This window comes from Crocuta crocuta, unplaced genomic scaffold, assembly GCF_008692635.1.
Source record: "Crocuta crocuta isolate KB4526 unplaced genomic scaffold, BGI_CrCroc_1.0 scaffold99, whole genome shotgun sequence".
NCBI lineage: Eukaryota > Metazoa > Chordata > Mammalia > Carnivora > Hyaenidae > Crocuta > Crocuta crocuta.
Genome location: NW_027551560.1, coordinates 929627 through 949261, shown reverse-complemented (window position 1 = coordinate 949261; position 19635 = coordinate 929627). Strand labels below are relative to the sequence as shown.

General features: G+C 42.3%; 1 protein-coding gene across 1 annotated transcript in view; it reads left to right on the top strand.

Annotated features, from left to right (window-relative positions):
* RASEF (RAS and EF-hand domain containing) overlaps nt 1-19635 on the top strand; it is a 109003-nt gene that overhangs the window by 57969 nt on the left and 31399 nt on the right. The window contains exons 6-10 of the mRNA XM_077749546.1: nt 6050-6196; nt 9762-9852; nt 11699-11794; nt 15312-15389; nt 18359-18474. Coding sequence (XP_077605672.1) covers nt 6050-6196; nt 9762-9852; nt 11699-11794; nt 15312-15389; nt 18359-18474 — 528 coding nt within the window. The remainder of the gene's footprint in view (nt 1-6049; nt 6197-9761; nt 9853-11698; nt 11795-15311; nt 15390-18358; nt 18475-19635) is intronic.

Genomic DNA, 19635 nt, shown 5'->3' with positions numbered 1-19635 from the left:
GCCTTTGGTGTTGTATCTAAAAATTTGTCGCCATACCACATGGTCATCTAGGTTTTCTCCTTTCTTATCTTCTAGAAGTTTTATAGTTGCAAAGACTGTCTTTGCTCCATTGTGTTACCCTTGCTCTTTTGCTAAATATCCATTGACTATATTCACCTGGGTCTCTATGGGCTCTCTGTTCTGTTTTCATGATCTGTTGGTCTATATGATCAGATTTTACATGTCTATAATTTTACACATTCTATAGCAAAGGAAGGTAGAAGTTCACAAAAGCTTTTGAAGTTGTACACTTCTGGATTAAATGACAGCGGACTTAGATTTACCTTTATCTCTATGAACTTGTTTCAGAGTCCTTTGATTAATTTTCTGCTTTAGCCAAAACTTTGTGAAGATGGGAAGAGTAAAGATGCAAGCTTGATTAAGTTATCACTTCCTTTTAACACTTCTGGTGGCTTCCTACCTCTCAATAACTGTCCTGCACCCCCACCGTGTCTCTGCTGTGCTTTCAGGCCCTGTGAGGTCCTCTGCTCTGGCTCCTGCTGCCTTCTTCTGCCACATCCACGTCCAGTGCTGCTGCTGCCCCTCCCCCACTCTGAGCTCTCCAGTCCCACTGGCTTCTTCCAGTTACCTGCCCCCCATCCCTACCTCGTTAGCCTGTGGTTATAGGCGCCTCAGACAGGCCACCACTCCCTCGCTTCTTTCCTGCTGTCTGCCTGATTGACATCTACTCATCCCTGAGGTTATCCCTGAAAGGCTGGTCACATTCACCTGTCTATGCTGCCAGAGCATCTTGTACTTAACCTTCAAATGAGGGAAAGAACTCAGTCTGTTTTTTAGCATTTTACTTTTAGGATCTAGTGTGGGGCCCCTTGGATGGCATGGATGTTTTAATTTCCCACGCTCAGATATTAGTGTCATAATGTCAGTTTTCTTACGGCAGTCCCTAGTGTACAGTGATGCAGACGTTGGTACTTAATGCTGTTAGCTTTTGCTCATAGAAAATGGATTGGGTTTTAGATCTCATAGTTTGAATGAATAGGTTGGCTCCCTATTTTAATGCTTAAGGGAGCAAGACTTAGAAGCTAATGGACTCTTTTCCTAACAACCTTACTGGGTCACTGTGTTCCTTAGTGTGGAGTGGTATTGTCTGTGCTTGGCTGTTCCCAGAGGTACCCTTACGTTTTTTAATGTTTATTTATTTTTGAGAGAGAGAGAGAGTGAGCACACAAGCAAGGGAGGGGTAGAGAGAGAGAGAGGGGGAGAGGGAAACAGAAACTGAAGCAGGCTCCAGGCTCCAAGCTGTCAGCACAGAGCCCCATGAGTGGCTTGAAGTCACAAACTGTGAGATCATGACCTGAGCCAAAGTCAGAAGCTCAACCAGCTGAACCCCCCAGGTGCCTCCTAGAGGTGTCCTTAGACCAGAGGGGTGCAGGCATTCTAAATACTGGCCCTGCTACATTACATACACATAAAGGTAGATATCGATGTGCTCTTCTAAGTATAGTATTAATCCTGTAAAAATATGTGACCCTTTTAAAATTTTTGCACATCTTAAGTGTACATGTTTTTCTTCTAAGTTCATATAATAAATAGCCCTTTCAATTTCAGTGGGAATATTTGTGATTTAAAATGCATATTTCCCAGGATAATTTTATTTTGGTTTTTATTTTTTACTTTCCCAGGGACAATTTTAAAATTCTAAGGTGTGACTTTTTCATCAGTAATTAGCCACCACCATCTTTTTTTTTTTTCTTTTTACAAATGATCTTGTCATTTATCAGCAAGAAGATGAGTAGGCTCAAGTTTTAAACATCTAAAGGTGGTTGATAATTCAGGGTGTGTTTTTCTCTGATCTCCGTTTCTCTGATCTAATGTCTTTCTGAGCCTTTCATTGGATCTCCTTCCTTCAGACATAAATTAGATTATTTTAGCATTAGGGGCTCTCAGCACCGAAGTGCAGACACAGTGTTTTGCCTTGGCTAACTAAAGCCCATGACTCGACCCTCCATTTTTACTGAGTATTTGTCAGGCACACGTCTGTAGACACGTCTACATGGTACCTGTGAGTCCCAGCGTAATCGCCTGAGACGGGTCCCTGGACTTAATGAATTAAAAGTGCTTCAGGTCTTATCACTGCTGGGCCCCACTCTCAGCACCCACATGTGCCACCCTGGGTTGGGCCAGAAAACAACAGAGCTGTGTGTGTGGCATTGTGCATCGTCTGCTTGTTTAACCTCTGACGGCAGGAGCAAGGACACCCAGGCAGGGCGGTGACTGCGGCACTCTTAGGAGCAGAATAAAGATCGTCTTGGCACCAAGTAGAGACACCAAGTCGGCTGAGCTGAAGAACCCATATGTGTTTGCTGTCTGTGCGGGTGGCTGGCATTTAAAGCCTGCGTTGAGCGACCCAATACCATCTCGTGTTACAGTAAGGCAGTTTGTGTCTTTGTTTTTTTGCGTGAGGTGTCTCGTTGCCAGGTGTGTTCTGGTGGCTGTCCCAGCACGATCCAGGTGGTCCTCTGGTTTCACAGATAGAGACCGAACGAGGTGCACAGGATAATGGGGAGCAGGGGAAGGTGGGAGTGTGCCTTATTGTCTACCATTGTGCTTTCCCCGGATAGCTGTAGACAAACCAAATTTTATGAGATTATCTCATTTTAATCTTAGTCATGCCTGCCTACCTGCTTGCTTGCTTTCTTTCTTTCTTAATGTTTTATTTATTTCTGAGAGAGAGAGAGAGACAGCGTGAGCAGGGGAGGGTCAGAGAGAGAGAGAGATACAGAATCTGGAACAGGCTCCAGGCTCTGAGCTGGCTGTCAGCACAGAGCCCGACGCGGGGCTTGAACCCAGAACCGTGAGATCATGACCTGAACTGAAGTCGGGTGCTTAACCGACTGAGCCACCCAAGCGCCCCTATGCCTTCCTTCTTTAAAGGAGTCCCTTTGTGGGGTGCCTGGGTGACTCAGTTAAGCGTCCAACTTCAGCTCAGGCCATGATCTTGCGGTTTGTGAGTTTGAGCCCTGCATCGGGCTCTGTGCTGACAGCTTGGAGCCCGGAGCCTGCTTTGGATTCTGTGTCTTGCTCTCTTTCTGTTCCTCCCCCTCTCACACTCTGTCTCTCTATCTCTCTATTTCTGTCCCAAAAATAAATAAACACTAAAAAAAAAAAAAAAAAAAGTAAAGGAGTCCCTTTGCAATGTGGACAATCCCTGCAGTGATAATGCACATCCTTCTCCAAAGTGAGTTTTTAAAAATCTTGGTATGTTAAATTTTCATACACGGAGACATGCCCTTGGGACCCCTGAAGACCAGTCAACATCTACTCTTGGCATGAAGAGCGAGTTTCTCCATGGGCAGCTGGACTCCAGCCCGATGGGCTGCGTTGAAATACTGGCTCTGCCACCAGGACAATGCTTACCTGTGTCTGCCTCAGTTTCCTCTTTGGTAAACAGGATACTAGTGATAACTTCTTTAGAGGGTTGTCAGGAGGGTTAAGTGACTTGTACATATGAATGCTGAGTCACTGCCTGGACTGCAAATGGAAGGTGCTTACTAAGTATCTGCTTCAGTATATGAGTGCTTCAGAGGAGTCTTTTGTTCCCTTGAAAGAGAGTGGGTGGTAGTGGTAACGAGAAGCTTTTACGTAGTTAATACGAAGCTATCAAGGAAAAAGATGAGGAAGTAATTTAATCTGGAAGAGGATGATTAAAAAAACAAAATAGGAAACTGTAATGCCAACTTTTTAAGTTCAAACTGACTATAACAAGTTCCAAGTCCTGGTGGCTTGAAACAAACTTACAAAACACAAACAAAACACAAACTTGTTTCTTTCTCCTGTGTCATTCAGATTAAAGTGGTCAGGCAGCCCTGCGGAGCAGGTGACCTCCGCGCGGGGACTCCGGAATCCGAGCACACTCTGTCCTGGGACTTTGCCATATTGGAGTTCTTCACTTAAGCTGTGAGGATGAGGAAGAGAGATGGAAAGAGGTAGAGGAATGAGAAGAGAGAGAGAGGGAAAGGAGGTGGAAGGAGAGATGCAGAGAGACAGACAGAATAAGAACGAGTATGAACTGAGGATTTTATGAAGCATTAGGGGACAAGCCGTGAAGTGGCAAACACACCATTTCTGTTCCTGCTCCATTGATGGGGACCAGTGACGTGGCCCCAGTGTGCACGCCTGTGGTTCTGGGAAGTGGTTTCTCCCTGTGTGCCCAGTAAGCAGCAGGACGGGTGAGCATTGCTCTGGAACATATCTCCTGTGATGGCAGATATTTTCTAGAATTGATCTGTTTGTATACTTCACTGTAAACCATCCCTGAAATTCTTTATAATGTCAAGACCAGCAAAGGACTTGAGAAGATGTAGAAATTATAATGTTTCTTTCTTATTTTTGAAACGTGCAGAAAGTCAGGGAATCTGCTGATCTCCGCTTCTGAACATTTTATTGTGCTGTTTGCCACTAAACAAGGACTCTAGGTGACAGTATCTTAATGGCCATCTCTGACAGGCAGGTCCCTATTAAGGAGAAAGTCTTTATGTTTTGTGTCCTGCTGGTGATCCGTAAATGACAAAAGGCAAAGAAGTTAATGATCCAGTTATGCACTGAAATTGCATGGGACAATCTACTCTTAGATTGTGTTCTGTGTTTTGTTTTGTTTACTGCTCTAGTAAATAGGGCTTACTATTGCAACAAGGATTTGTACTCCACTCTGATGGGAAGGGTGTTGACTGCTTTCTGTGTCTTATAGAAAATAAAGCGACTTAATCCTGCAGGTTTATTAATAATATTTCACTTGAGCAGTTCTTTCAAATCATAATTGGCATCTGTTCAGATTGAGCAGTTAGTTTATTTATAAGTGCAAACCTAGGAGTTTTTTTATAACTACATGGACACACCTTGAGGCCATGCTTCACTAAGCTTCTAGGTTAATATATACCTCACATTTGGCACTGTTTCATCGTTCTGTGGATTAATTTTGAATCCCATTTCTTCTGCCAAGGTTCAGGTGTCTAACACAATTGGGAAGCAAAATAATGTTATGGTGGATCATGTGGTTTCCAGCCCCAGACTGGAGTGGAATCCCAGCTCTGCTGCTCAGCCATTCGGGGACCTTTTATTGTCTGCTCTGGTCGCCTAGGTATCTCTAGTAACAAATACCAGACTGGGTGGCTTCAATAACTGAAATTTATTTTCTTACAGTTCTGGAGGCTAGAAGTCTCAGATCGAGGTGTTAGCGGGGTTAGTTCTTTCCGAGGCTGGTCTCCTTGGCTTTTAGATGGCCACCTTTCTGTGTCTTCACAGGGTCTTCCTTCCTTCCTTAGCGCATCAGGTCCTGAACTTGGGTCAGGGGCACCGTGAGCCCCACCGACTCACTCCTTTATCCTCCGGCAGGCGAGCTGCCAAGGCTCATCAGTTTTTCTTTTGAAATGACTCTGCAGTATTTGTCTTTTAATAAAAGTTAATGACAAATAGGATTGTCATATATATATATATGAATTTATATGAAGTGATTTTTAATGGACTATAAATAATAGATACATTCAATCTTCTGATCATCAGTGCTGAAATATGTCTTATTAGGGATTGGCAGAACATGTTATAAATAGGTTTAATGGTTACCTCACTTTTTTCCTGTACATCTGTTTGCCTTTCTGTTAAAGGAAAAAAAAATAGCAGTAACAAAAAAATACCCCTCCCTGTCCGTCCCTCCCTATGCACTGGTCTATATCTTCTAACACTAAGTCATGACCTTATAAACCCACTGTATGCAATTTTTATGTATCCATTCAGACCTCAATAAATCCAGGAAGAAGATAAACTTGCCATTGCATTTAAAAAATATTATACAGAATAAGCAACAGCATCTCTGACTGCTATCTCTTCCCTCTTTTCCACTCCTTCTGTTATTGTTCCTTTTTTCTTCCTTGGTTCTTACGTGTTCTCATTCCTCAAATGATGAATTCTGAAAATTCTGCCCATTTGCTTGTTTACTTTTTACTTGGTTTGATTTCATTTTTAATTTTAACTAAAAGCATTTTTTTTTTGGCAGAAAAGAGCAAGTTAGTACCTTGTATCTAAACATCAACCTTGTGGAGCCAAGACTAATTCAGCCGTATGAACATGTCATAAGAAACTTCATCCGCGAGATCAAACTGCAGAGCACAGAAATGGAAAGCCTGGCCATTGCGGTGAAGAGGTACTGGGGCCTTTCCTTTCTACGTGGCACATGGGGATCCTTTAACTGGCTGTCTGACCAGGTGGCACATGGATAGAACTGCACAATCACGTTTTGATGTGGGTGGACTTCCTGGGCCTCAGGAATCTGGAGCTGCCTGAACTCAGCCAGCCTGAGGGAAGCTGAGTCGACGAGGCAGTACTTTGTAGGGGCAGCCGCAGTCCATAAGTAGGTCGCTGTGACCCTGTCAAATAAACTTTTCAAGGCCAGTGATTCCGTACAGACCAGAGAGATTCGTTTTCTTCTATCCAGCCACTTGAAACATACAGGAAACCCATCCAGAGAGGCAGACAGGACTCCATTTGAAGCCTGGCCTCGTTACTGACAGGTGTGTGACTTTGGGCCAGTTTCTACATCTGTAGAATGAAGCTATAAATAGTCACATTCTCAGGATGTTGAGACACAATGGGTGATATCATGGGTGGAGCCCCTCACACGTGCTCAGTGGGGAGACTCTTCCTCTCTCCAGCCCTCCTCACCCAGCCTGAATGGAAAGCCAAAAAGCTTTAAACCCGTGCTGTCGTGCAGACAGATTGTGTAAGCCCTACCTGGCTCACATAGGGGATCTTCCTGGTTTTACCAGCAGCCCAGTGCAGAGGAAGACCTTAGATGTGTTACAATCCCAACAGCAGGGTTTTTGCTCCCCAGAGGGACCACAGCCCTCTGGCATTCATGGGAAAGAGGGCATGTTGTTTGCCCTAATTCCTGGTGTTCTGCCCCACAGATGCTCGTCGCGTTCAGTGGCATCTCCGAGTGTACGGCAGGTCCTGCTGGTCTCTGCCCAGAACTTGTAACGGCCTCTTTGATAGGAGATCCCCCGTGTGCATGGGGGCAGGAGAGGGCTACTCTTCCGTCTCTTCATTCTTTCTTTCAAATGATGATCGAACTATCTAGTTGACTCTCTGGAGTAAGTGAAGGCACTTAACATATAGACGAGGTGTGTTTTAAAACATGGATGCTAAGTAGGACTTTGTATAACGCTGGGGTCATTCATGGGGTTTCTTGTGAACATGTTCCGTTTCTGACTCTGCACTTCTCCCTCAAGTTTGCCTGCCAGGGGCTTTCAGTAGGATAGGAGGGTGGTCCCCTGCACTCCAAATTCTGTAGAGCATTATGGAGCTGAGGGGGATTCACAGACACACGTGTTGAGATTTCAGAGTGTCTGGTGAATGCCTATTAAAAAAGACTGACTTCCACGTACACATACATGTACACAGACCCACACAAAGACATGTGAGACCCACACACACACATTTACAGTGACCATTAAGGATAGTGCCATGTAAACCCATAAGGGAAAAAAGAATAGGATTCTCAGTGTTCTCATCACCAGCCAGGCTGTTCTGCCCCTGCGGAGTGAGTGTGGCACATGTGTTGGGCTTTGTTATTGCTTCTCTCCTCCCTGCTTCTGTGCTGTCTGGGTGGAATCCAAAGTCAGGCTCTGTCCTCGGTATCTAGGACCTTGCTGAAGTGCTTATGTGACACCTACCAAGCTCTCTTATGTTCTTACCTGAGGGCCATCCATCCTCACCTGGGTTTTTTGGTTGGGAGAGGGTCTCTTTTCGCCCTGTACTCACACCAGTCCGGATGGGAGCCCTGGGCTATAGGTTAGAGTGGACAGTCTTCATCACATTAGACATTTCACTAGGAGTTAGGGACTGCTGGGGGCAAACACTGTATCATTATAGAGTACCTCAATTTACCAAAAAAAAAAAAAAAGTTGCCCAGAAATGAGGAAGGCAGAAAGAACACATCAGGAGCAGTCTCAGATGCCCAGATGTTTAGGACTGGATATCTAGAAGGAGCGGTTGGAAAAATGATCGTAGAGGGAGAAGGGATATGTGGCTTGGCTGTTCACACTCCCAGAGTTGATCAAACCAAACCGGAGTTGCTATGGAGATATGTAATTCCTAGATTTCAGATATTAAGTATTTTTTTAAGTAATTTTTTTAATGTTTTATTTATTTCTAGGAGAGAGAGAGAGACAGCGTGAGCAGGGGAGGGTCAAAGAGAGAGGGAGTCACAGACTGAAACAGGCTCCAGGCTCTGAGCTGGCAGTCAGCACAGAGCCCGACGCGGGGCTCGAACCCACGAACCGCGAGATCACGACCTAAGCGAAAGTCGGACGCTTAACCGACTAAGCCACCCAGGCGCCCCCAGATATTAAGTATTTTTAAACGAATGAGAAATAGCTGACTTTCTAAACCAAGTTAACATACCTTTGGGCAAGCTATAAGGTAAAGATGAAGAAAACACAAGCAGAAAATAATAGTTAAGTCATTCAAAATTTTATTCTGGGCCCTTCCCCCAAGCCCTCTATATTCATTTGGAACTTGATATGGAAATTAAACTAATGTACGAACAGACTGTTAACAAGGAGTAAATATGTGGAAAGCAGGTAGGATGATGTCATGGAAGCCATCACACTAGAAGATGGGATGTCTTACATTTAGGTCTTTTTATTAACAGCATGTCATTGATCCTCGAAGTTTCATGTGGCTGCTTTCAAGTCTCTTGTAATCTAGTTGAGTAGGCAAGGTCCATGCATGAGAAAATGTAAATAATCAGACCTAGAGCAGAGAGAGAACAAAAATACTTTTTTAAGGGTTCAATCTGAAGTCTCAGCCATTGTAAAGGGGCAGTTGTCTCCATGCTAAACAGCTGCTCAAGAAAACTATCCCAGAACTCTTCTCAAGGAAATGTTCCCATTTCTGACTTTTTGGCAAATCCGTGTGTTCTGCCTCTAGAGAGAGAGGTGATTTAGTGATGACATTAATAAAGGAATTTTTCTATAATGTAGAGACCATATATCTGTATTCTAGAACTTTGGGAACTGATTAGAAATAGTCATTGAGATTCTTTTCTTCCCCCTTCTAGCTGTAGTACTATGTGTTTCATAGAATAACATTTCAGAATTATATCTAATCATCTGTTTGCCACAGGGTTCTTTTTTTGTCCAGAGTTGTCACTCAGTCATGGCAATAGAAAGGATTTTCAGAATTTATTGAGAGCTTCTCAGTGATTTGGTATCTTTATCTATTCTTTCCCACAATCTAGTTTAATGCTATTCTATCTAATTTATACCATTTATTTAATGTCTAGCTTTAATGTCATTTTACACCCAAATGGACAAATTGCCAATCTCGTTTTATTATGTGGAAGGAACAGGGAGTGTTATTTTATTTTATTTATTTTTTATTTTTAATATTTTATTTATTTCTAGGAGAGAGAGAGAGAGACAGTGTGAGCAGGGGAGGGTCAGAGAGAGAGGGAGTCACAGACTGAAACAGGCTCCAGGCTCTGAGCTGGCAGTCAGCACAGAGCCCGACGTGGGGCTCGAACCCACGAACCGCGAGATCATGACCTAAGCGAAAGTCGGACGCTTAACCGACTAAGCCACCCAGGAGCCCCGGGAATGTTATTTTAAATGGTGTGTTTCTCATGAGTAAAACAGGAGTTGAAATAGCAGAGGTTGAAGTTTTCTCTGCATGTCACAGTGACGAGGCATACATCTCTTGAATTTCAGAGCCCAGGACAAGGCAGCCATGCAGTTGAGTGAGCTGGAGGAGGAAATGGACCAGAGGATTCAGGCTGCAGAACACAAGACGCGGAAGGACGTGAGTGTGTGGGATGGCCCATTCATTTCACGAATCTTGAGCGTGCACCTCTTGTAGACTGGGCACCAGACCCTGTGGGTGCAGCAAGCCTAGGCTCCGCGGAGCTCTCAGTGAGGGCAGGTTTTGGTGGCGGTGGTTTTGTGGGGAGAGTAAGGAGACAGTGAGATCCAATAGAGCAGGTAAGTTCAATCACAGCAACGGGGAGAGGAGGCGGGGAGGTCAGCACGTCTTTGTAGAGGTGACGTGAGAGCTGAGGCCTGAGGAAGAAGGCAGAGCGCCCTTTGGTAGAGGAGTCTGGCTCAGCTTTTATACCATTGCCTCACTGCCCATGTCCACTGCCAACTTTAAATCTAGGTTGCGGGGAAATTAAAATTCTTTATGCCAACTTCAGTGTTTTATAATGGAATATACTTTTTTAAAATTATTTATTTATTTATTTATTTATTTATTTATTTATTTATTTATGTATCTATTGATTTATTTAGAGAGTGCGAGTAGGGGAAGGGCAGAGGGAAAGAGAGAGAATCTTAAGCAGACTCCATGCTCAACGTGGAGCCCAACATGGGGCTTGATCCCACGATCCTGGGATCATAACCTGAGCCAAATCAGGAGTTGGGTATTCAACTGACTAGGCCACCCAGGCACCCCTAATGGGATGTACTTTTTATTCATTGTAGGAAATCTTGTGGTTGAAAGTTGCTACACCTTCAGTGATTTCCCCTAGAATCAAGTCAGGTCTTCTGTACAGAGAGGGCCCTACCTTACCCCCTTCTAACTCACTTCCTGTCACATCTCACCATTAGATTCTCCTTAGTACCTGCGCAGGTCATCTTTGTTTCCTGGCTTCCCCTCCTCCCCCAGGATGCGTGTTGGTCTGCACTGCTCCTGCTGTGTTCCCCCGTGCCCTGACTGTTGGTGCGTAGTAGGCTCTCAGTGGGTGTGTGTACACTCAGTTTCACTGGTTATTAACATAAGACTTGATTTGAATACTAAACATAGGACATAAGGTTACATACTTTTTTAAGAGAAAAAAGGAAATTTGAAGCTGTCTGGGCTCTTGGGAGGAGCTGACCTCCTGGGGTGCCCCCTGGCCACTCTCTGATCCAGACAGGACACATTTGAGAAGTACGAGCTCATTCGGAAGCACGTAGCGAGGAAATTTGCAGGTGATGGGATTTGAATTCAGGTAATGTGTAAGCTCTTGGAAAGAGGACAAACCCACCAAACCTTCCTAGGCCCTGATGACATGATACGGTTCAGGCAAGCACTTGGGCCCTTGGCCGTTGCCATGTCTTTTAATTAGTAACAGCAACAATGAACTAAACCGGTTAACTGATGTGCTATGGCCTTCCGTCACAATGTCATAGTCTAGAGGTGTCTCTCCAGCTGGTGCGTGCATGTAGGCTCCAGGGTCCCACTCGCCTCCCACTCCGGCACGTCCTACCTAGTTCCAGAAGGGCTGCGCCTCCAGAGTCATTTGGCTTATTTCTCCCATCCCTTCTCGCACTCAACTGTGTGGAAGACTTGGGGTCAGCCTTAGTTTGACACAGAACATTTCTCACTTTATGGGGTTTTGAAGAACCTATTTAAATCAATAATTTGGGGGCACCTGGGTGGTTCAGTCGGTTAAGCATCTGACTTTGGCTCAGGCCATGATTTCGCCCTTTGTGAGTCCAAGCCCTGCGTCTGGCTCTGCGCTGACAGTTCGGAGCCTGGAGCCTGCTTCGGATTCAGTGTCTCTCTCTCTCTCTCTCTGCCCCTCCCCTGCTCACGCTTTGTTTGTCTCTCACAAATGAATAAATGTTAAAAAATCTTTTTAATCAATACGTATTTTTTTTTTTTTTAGGAAAAACGTAAAGCTGAGGAAGCCCTCAGTGACCTCAGACGTCAGTATGAAACAGAAGTAGGGGATCTACAGGTGACAATAAAGAAACTCAGAAAGGTTTGTGGCAGTAAGGCTTCTAGGAATAGTCTCACGGTATTGGGGTGTTTAATTATTAGCACTAAATTAAAATCCAACTAAAAACATTTGGAATCCTATTAAAGCAGTAGTTGGAGTCAGATTTCAGAGTCAAACTGGGCTCCCTGGAAAGATTGTTTTTAAAGATCCCTGATTTCCTCTTCTGTTTCCAAGAGCAACCTATCTTCCACACACAGATCTAATAAATATTTCTGATCCCTTGAACGGTTGTCCATCAAACCTCAGTTTTCCTTCCTCAGGTGCCCTGAATTCCCACACATTCAGTGGACTCAGCTCATGACAGAAGGGGTGCTGTCTTTACTGGTCATGTATTCCTGCATCCCCACCCCTAGCTCACTGCAAGGTATATGGCCAGTATTCAGTGAATATTTATTAAACGAAGTAAATATTTTTCTTCTATATAGAAAGTTCCAGATCTAGGGGACCCCAGAGCAGTAGGAGGTGGGAGAGAACTTGTTGAACTATGAGCAAAGGTGCGATTGGTTTTGGTTGTTGCTGTGTTTGGTTTCTAATGAGTAGGATACGTGTCACCAAGTGGTGTGCTGGTAGATCCTTAACAACTGGTTCCAGAGGCAGAAGGGGAAAGGGAGAAGTCTGTAATATTTGCTGATTTCTATGTTGTGAATACTCCCACCACTAACGATTTCAAGTCACTGAGTGCAGAGTTTGGGAGAGATGCTCAAAGCAGGCTCTCATCTGCCGGTGCAGGTTGTCTGCAGCGTGGTACGGGGCCCACCTCTTGCATGTGGATTGTCTCCATGACTAGAGGAAATATCTTGGCTAAAAGGCAAACGGATACTTAAAAAATAATCATCCCTGAAAGTGGCATCGTGGATTCTGCCACATCACTTTGCTTCTCTGGTTGTTCATACGATGACCTTTAATGCTCTTTGCAATGTTTATATTCAGTGAGGTTAAGTGACAATTAACTGTATTGTGTAGGCTATTGCAGTTCAAACTCTGGAATTATTAAAAGACTTCTCCCCAGTAGCCTTCTTGGGAAATTATTATTGATGTCAGCCTTTTCCCCTGATTTCCAAAGGCCACTAGACCATACCTAATGCTTGTTTTACAGAATTTGAATGGACCAATCCTTTGTTTATGCCAGAGTCACAGATTCTTCTAACCCCTGTCCTCAGTCATTCTCATGCCTTCCCAAATCTTCAGGCTAAGAGAAAGTTACACAAGAAAGACACAAAATTTCCTGCCATGATAAGGCATATGATAGGGACTAAATAGGCAGTGAACAGCAAGAGTCAGAAGGGCTGGGACCTGAGTCCTTATCGAGGCTATACCACTTTCTGCCTGTAACACCTGGGACAATCAGCTTCTTTATCTTATCTTTAGTTTCTTGTCCATAAAATGGAGTTAATAATTGGCTGTCCTGCCTAACTGTAATAACTGATACTTTTTTGACTTCATAATTTACTAAACTCCTTTTCATAATTTTTAAATAGAATTTTCCAACTTTCTCTGAGAATGGGTAAATATCCCACTTTCACAGATGAGGACACAGAGTTCCAGAGACGTGAAGTAACTTGCTCAGAGTCACAGAGCCAATAAGCAAGGGAGTGCTCTCGCTACACAGTTTGTGCTTTCTCACTGACACCAGACTTCTTGCCTGCTCGAGGGTTGTTCTGCAAGAGAGCAAGCAATCATTTACGTAATGGAGCATTAAAGGATTTCCTTTTATTTTTTATTTTTAAATTTACATTCAAGTTAGTTAGCATGTAGTGCTCTAATGATTTCAGGAGTAGTTTCCAGTGATTCATCCCCTATGTATAACCCAGTGCTCATCCCAACAAATGTCTTCCTTAATGGTCCTTACCCTTCTAGCCCATCCCCCCACCCACAACCCCTCCAGCAACCCTCAGTTTGTTCTCTGTATTTAAGAGTCTCTTATGTTTTGTCCCCCTCCTTATTTATATTATTTTTGCTTCTCTTCCCTTATGTTCATCTGTTTTGTATCTTAAGTTCCTCCTATGAGTGAAGTCATATATTTGTCTTTCTCTGATTGGCTAATTTCACGTAGCATAATACTCTCTAGTTCCATCCACATAGTTGAAAATGGGAAGATTTCATTCTTTTTGATTGCTGAATAATACTCCATTGTGCGTGTGTGTGTGTGTATATATATATATATATACACACACACACATACACACACACACACACACACACACACATAAATATACACACCACATCTTTATCCATTCATCTGTTGATGGACATTTGGGCTCTTTCCATACTTTGTCTGTATAGTGCTGCTATAAACATTAGGGTGCATGTGCCTCTCTGAAACAGCACACCTATATTCCCTGGATAAATACCTAGTACAATTGCTGGGTCGTAGGGTAAGAATATTAAAGGACTTAAAGAACTATGGAAAAGTTTGCAAATTGGTTACAATTGCCATTACCTGATTTCATTGGTTCTGAGGAACTAGTTACCCTCCCCCCAGTTTTTTGTCTCTGAAGTTGACATGCCTCTTATAATATCAAGGGCTCTTCTTAGTTACAGTCTTACAGTCAGCCATGTGACAGTCATGGCATATTTGTCTGAAAATCTTTAGTTGTTGCCGTCTGGCAAGATGACGAAAGTCCAGCATCAGATTACTTAGCCTTTGACTTAGACTTGATGAAATACAGCATTCATTTTGATCAGTACCTAACTACTCAATTATTGGAAACCCACAAATCCCCATGCTTCCCAGGGAAAAGTAAGCTATTTGTAGGGAAGATATTTTTGTTGTCTATGTTAAAGATGCTTCTGAGCCAACTTAGTCTCGTAATACTAACGAGTCAACCAGAACGCACAGTTCATGTATGTGTTCCTATAGTTTGTGTATGTATTCATATACTAGTAAGTCAGCCAGAGAGCAAACCTTAAGTATGTATTCATTAGTTCATATCATACTTAAATTTTATTGATTTAATTATTTTAGTAAGCTAAAATAAGTAAAGATTTAGTAAGATTTAAGTAAGATTTAGCAAAAATTTAGATTTAGTAACATTTACTGAAATCGCTGTGAAGAAAACAGTTGAATCTGACACCCTTTTTTAAAAATCTTAGACTCTGGTAGAAGTAAGGCCTTCTCAAATGATTATAATACAGGATAGAAAGTGTTAAGTGCAGATAAAAGTTCTAGGGGAATATAAAGGTCCAGACTCCTATGCAGCATAACTGAAAAAGCGAAGGTAGGTTGCTTAATATTTGAATGGTTTCCCAAAAGGACTTTTCAGTTGTTCCAAAGAAGTTCATTAAATGATAAAACCCCTTTTTCAAATGTGTAAATTATTTAAAGCAAATTTTCAGATCCTCGTGGATTATATGTAGTTTAATGACTGATAAAGTTGCATAATGTTGAAAATTGAAGACTTCTGGAATTCCCATATCTACATTTAAGGATGTTCAGAAACTTAACTGAAGCAATCCAAAGTGAGTTTGAAAAATGCACAACTTTTATTTGCTCTTTCAGCTAGAAGAACAGTCAAAACACATAAGTCAAAAAGAAGATGTGGCTGCATTAAAAAGGCAAATTTATGATTTATCAATGGTAAGAATCCCCTTTCACTTACAGAAATATATTTTCTTTTAGATGACTGTTTCATAGACATAACCATGCTGTTGTTTCAGTGTTCCAGGGATGGAAGCATAGGGAGAAATTAATACTACAGTTAGAGAAAGTCTTTGACATACCTTTGATCAAAGGTGTTATTCAAGCTTTTACCCTCAATCATACCCCAACTATTGTGAATGCTTTTTTTTTTTTGGGTAGGACATTGCCCTGGATTTTAAAAAAACATTTTTTTTAATGTTTACTTAAAATTTTTGAGAGAAAGAGAATGAGCAGGGGAGGGGCAGAGAGAGGAAGACACAGAATCTGAAGCAGGGTCCAGGCTTTGAGCTGTCAGCAGGGAGCCCGATGTGGGGCTCATCCCATGAACCATGAGATCATGACCTGAGCCAAAGTCAGATCCTTAACTGACTGAGCCACCCAGGGGCCCCCGTTGCCCTGGATTTTTAAAAAATGTTTTTTATTTATTTTTGAGAGAGAAAGAGAATATGTGCACAAGTGCACACCAGAGCGGGGGAGGGGCAGCAGGCTCTGCCTTGTCACTGCAGAGCCCCACATGGCCCCAGGCTTGAACTGGAAATCACAAATTGAACCTGTGAGGTCAAGACCTGAGTGGAAGTCAGCCGCTTAACTGACTGAGCTACCCAGGCGCCCCCTGTTGTGAATGCTTTTACTTATTTTTTATTCAAAGCAGCCAGTGGCCTGGCCCTTGAACTTGAAATTGTTGACCCTGCATTCTTACAACTTCACCTCTATGTCCCTGGCTTTGAAGGATGAGACTATTATTGCCCTTCTCTTCCTCCAGCATTCCTCTTTTTGTCCCTTTCCCATCTTTTGCTGACCATACTTTTGCTCTTTCTACATTTGCATCTGTTTTGTTATCATCCTTAAATTGTCTTTATTTTGTCTTTAGGTGGACTCTGAAACTGAAAGCCAATAGTGAGCATTTCCTTTATTATGAGTCTAAATATTCTCATTGCAGAGCCAGAAGTGAGCTGGCTGTACTAGAAGTGCCCTTCTTTCTCCGTAATTCCCTTCTTTACCCCGTACGGTTCAGAAGAGAAGGCTCCCGACTTTATGGTCAAGTTGGAATGCACTGTCAGTTCCAAGTTTTGCCACGTCTTAGTTGGCTTTGTATGTGGATTATGACTTTCTTGTGGAATTGCTTGTTTTTCTTGGATTTTCTCGTTGAGGTTTTGGCTTCTTGTAAAAAAAAAAAAACACAATTCTGACATCTTGATGGTATATCATCATTCACTGATGCCTTACAACTTATTTATTCTTCCCACTGCATGAAGTTTGTTTTTTCTTCTTGAAAGTATTAGTTTTGGAGTCCACAAAGTTTCAGCTCTTTTTAAAAATTTTTTTTAATGTTTATTTTTGAAAGAGAGAGACAGAGTATGAGCAAGGAGGGGCAGAGAGAGAGGGAGACACAGAATCTGAAGCAGGCTCCAGGCTCTGAGCTACCAGTCAGCACAGAGCCTGACGCGGGGCTTGAACCCACGAACCGCGAGATCATGACCTAAGCGAAAGTCGGACGCTTAACTGCCTAAGCCACCCAGGAGCCCCAGAAGTTTTAATTCTTTTTTTTTTTTTTTTAATATTTTTATTTATTTCTAGGAGAGAGATAGAGACAGCGTGAGCAGGGGAGGGTCAGAGAGAGACGGAGACACAGACTCTGAAAGGCTCCAGGCTCTGAGCTACCAGTCAGCACAGAGCCTGACGCGGGGCTTGAACCCACGAACCGCGAGATCATGACCTAAGCGAAAGTCGGACGCTTAACTGCCTAAGCCACCCAGGAGCCCCAGAAGTTTTAATTCTTATTGGACTGATTATTTTTCACACTTGTTCCATGCCATCCTGTGATTTCTGGGCACTTTAAAGGTAGCTAGTGTAGGATTCCTGTGCAGCTAGGTAAATAGATCTGTTTTCCTCAAGGCCTTTTCCCTAAGAGAGTGTCTTCCTAGGAGCTCTGTGTGTGAAGCTGGCTGTCAGACTGTGGGACCCCCAATTACTAGAATGAGTGGGGTATGGATATTCAAGAAGCTGTAGCTCCACCGTATCAGGGTCTTCCAGTGATTTAAAAAAAGACATGCCCTATATTACTGCCTTGGTAATCAACTTTGACTATCTGCTATTATTTGCTAGTATAAAGGGGATGGCCTTGGGGGGGGCATGCATTAATATACAAATTTAATCTCTGTTTTTGCCCCATTTCCAACTGCCTTCTCCTTTCTCCTCCTTTGTTCTATAGCAGAACCTTCAACCTGGCCTTTTCTGGACCTCCTTTGCCCCTGTTCTCTTCCCTTTAGCATATTTCCATCCAGTTTCCATTTTCCAAAAATGTATTTAATTCACTTAACGGTAGAGGGGTCCCTCCTCCATTCTTTTAACTTGTATTGGGTTTATTTCATGTTATTTGGTATTTCATCTTAATGGGGTCTCAAAAGGGAAGGAAGAGTGCTCAGTCCATCATTTTGAACCAGAAGGTCCCAATGTTTGATTGTTTTTTTTAATCAGTCCATCATTTTGACTCAGAAGGCTCCAGTGGTTGTTGTTGTTGTTGTTGTTTTAAACATGGACATTTTTTAAACCACACTAGTTTAAGTGCAAAACTTACAAACATTAAGTGATAGGATTTATTGTAAAAACTAAGCGGCCTACCTGCTATCAGATACTGTTAATTCCACAGAATATTTATCAGCATTTTCGTAGCTCTCATTGACTAAAATAGATGCTTATGTGTTTGGTTAATTTGGCAATAACATGCTAAAGGACATTATGATCAGGTCTTGACTAATGGTTGGCACCAAATTTCAAACATAAAAAAAAAATCTTCAAGGATTTGGCTTTTGGAAGATTGGAAGAATAAGGTACCAGCCTGCACTTGACGTTCTGAGGTGAAGACACTCCTGAATCTAACTGCCCATGCTGTTCGTCTTCTCCAGGAAAATCAGAAAGTTAAGAAAGATCTTTTAGAAGCCCAGACAAACATAGCCTTTCTTCAGAGTGAATTAGATACGTTGAAAAGTGATTATGCCGATCAGAGTCTGAATTCAGAAAGGTATGAAACTCTGCGTTTTATTCTTTAGTTTGAATGGAATGTTTGTTTTGATTACCATTGATGTGAGTGGAGCTTACCTGTGTAATAACTGAAACAGAGTTATTTATTAACTTTTGCTGATATGTTCTTTCTAAAGATTTCACTTTCAGTGTCATGTTTCCTGGTGATTTTTGTGTTTTAATTTTTTTTAACAAACAGATTAGTTTAATTACTGACTGCTTAGGACAGTGCAGGGCTCAATAAATGTTTGAGTTATTGGGAACAGAAGAGTATATCTAAAGTGTCAGGAGTCAGTGGTAATTAAAGTGCTTTGAAGGTGGGAAGCCTGGCCCTTCAACATATGAAACGGGAAAAGTAGGCATCTTATAGAACGTATTTCCTTTTGATATGCTTTAGTTTTATGTGTGGTGTTAATAACATAAGACCTAACTCACACACACACACACACACACATACACACACACACATGCACAGGCATGCATATATAGATATTTGGATATTTATATAGGTAAAGGTATGTAAATGTAAAATGCACATATTTTCATACACATATTTGCATGTGAATGCATATATGGATACATATGCACCCAGAATACATACATGTATGTATGTGTACACACATACACATACATTCATATGCACACTTGTATATATAAAACACGTACACTTGGAAAACTATCTTGCTTCTTGTTTTGTTTGCTTGCAAACTTTAATCAGAATTAAGGCCCTTTAATGGAAAGTGGTGAACATTTAAGTACTCTCTGTATACAGGTTCCTGAGCTAAATAAGGAATTATGAGTGTGCAATTCATGAAAAAGCAAAGATGAGGTCTCTGCTTTGTGAGAACATCAAATGTTGTTGAGAAAGATTCAAAGCCAAAAGATTACAGAGTTAACATGAGAGCTAAGCAATGTCAGAAACGATACCAGCTACAGTGTTACAGGTGGGGTTCATTGCCATGTGATGGTGGATGAAATGTACTTTTTATTAAGAAGAGGTGAAAACTTTATTAAAGAGGAGACATTGAGGTGAGCTTGGGAGGAATTGGTTGTGTTGGTTGAAGGGACAACATTGGCAATAACACACATTGCACTACTGGCTGCCAGGTACTGTGCTTAGTACTTTCTTAGTATTAACTCTTTCAATCCATAGAATATCCTA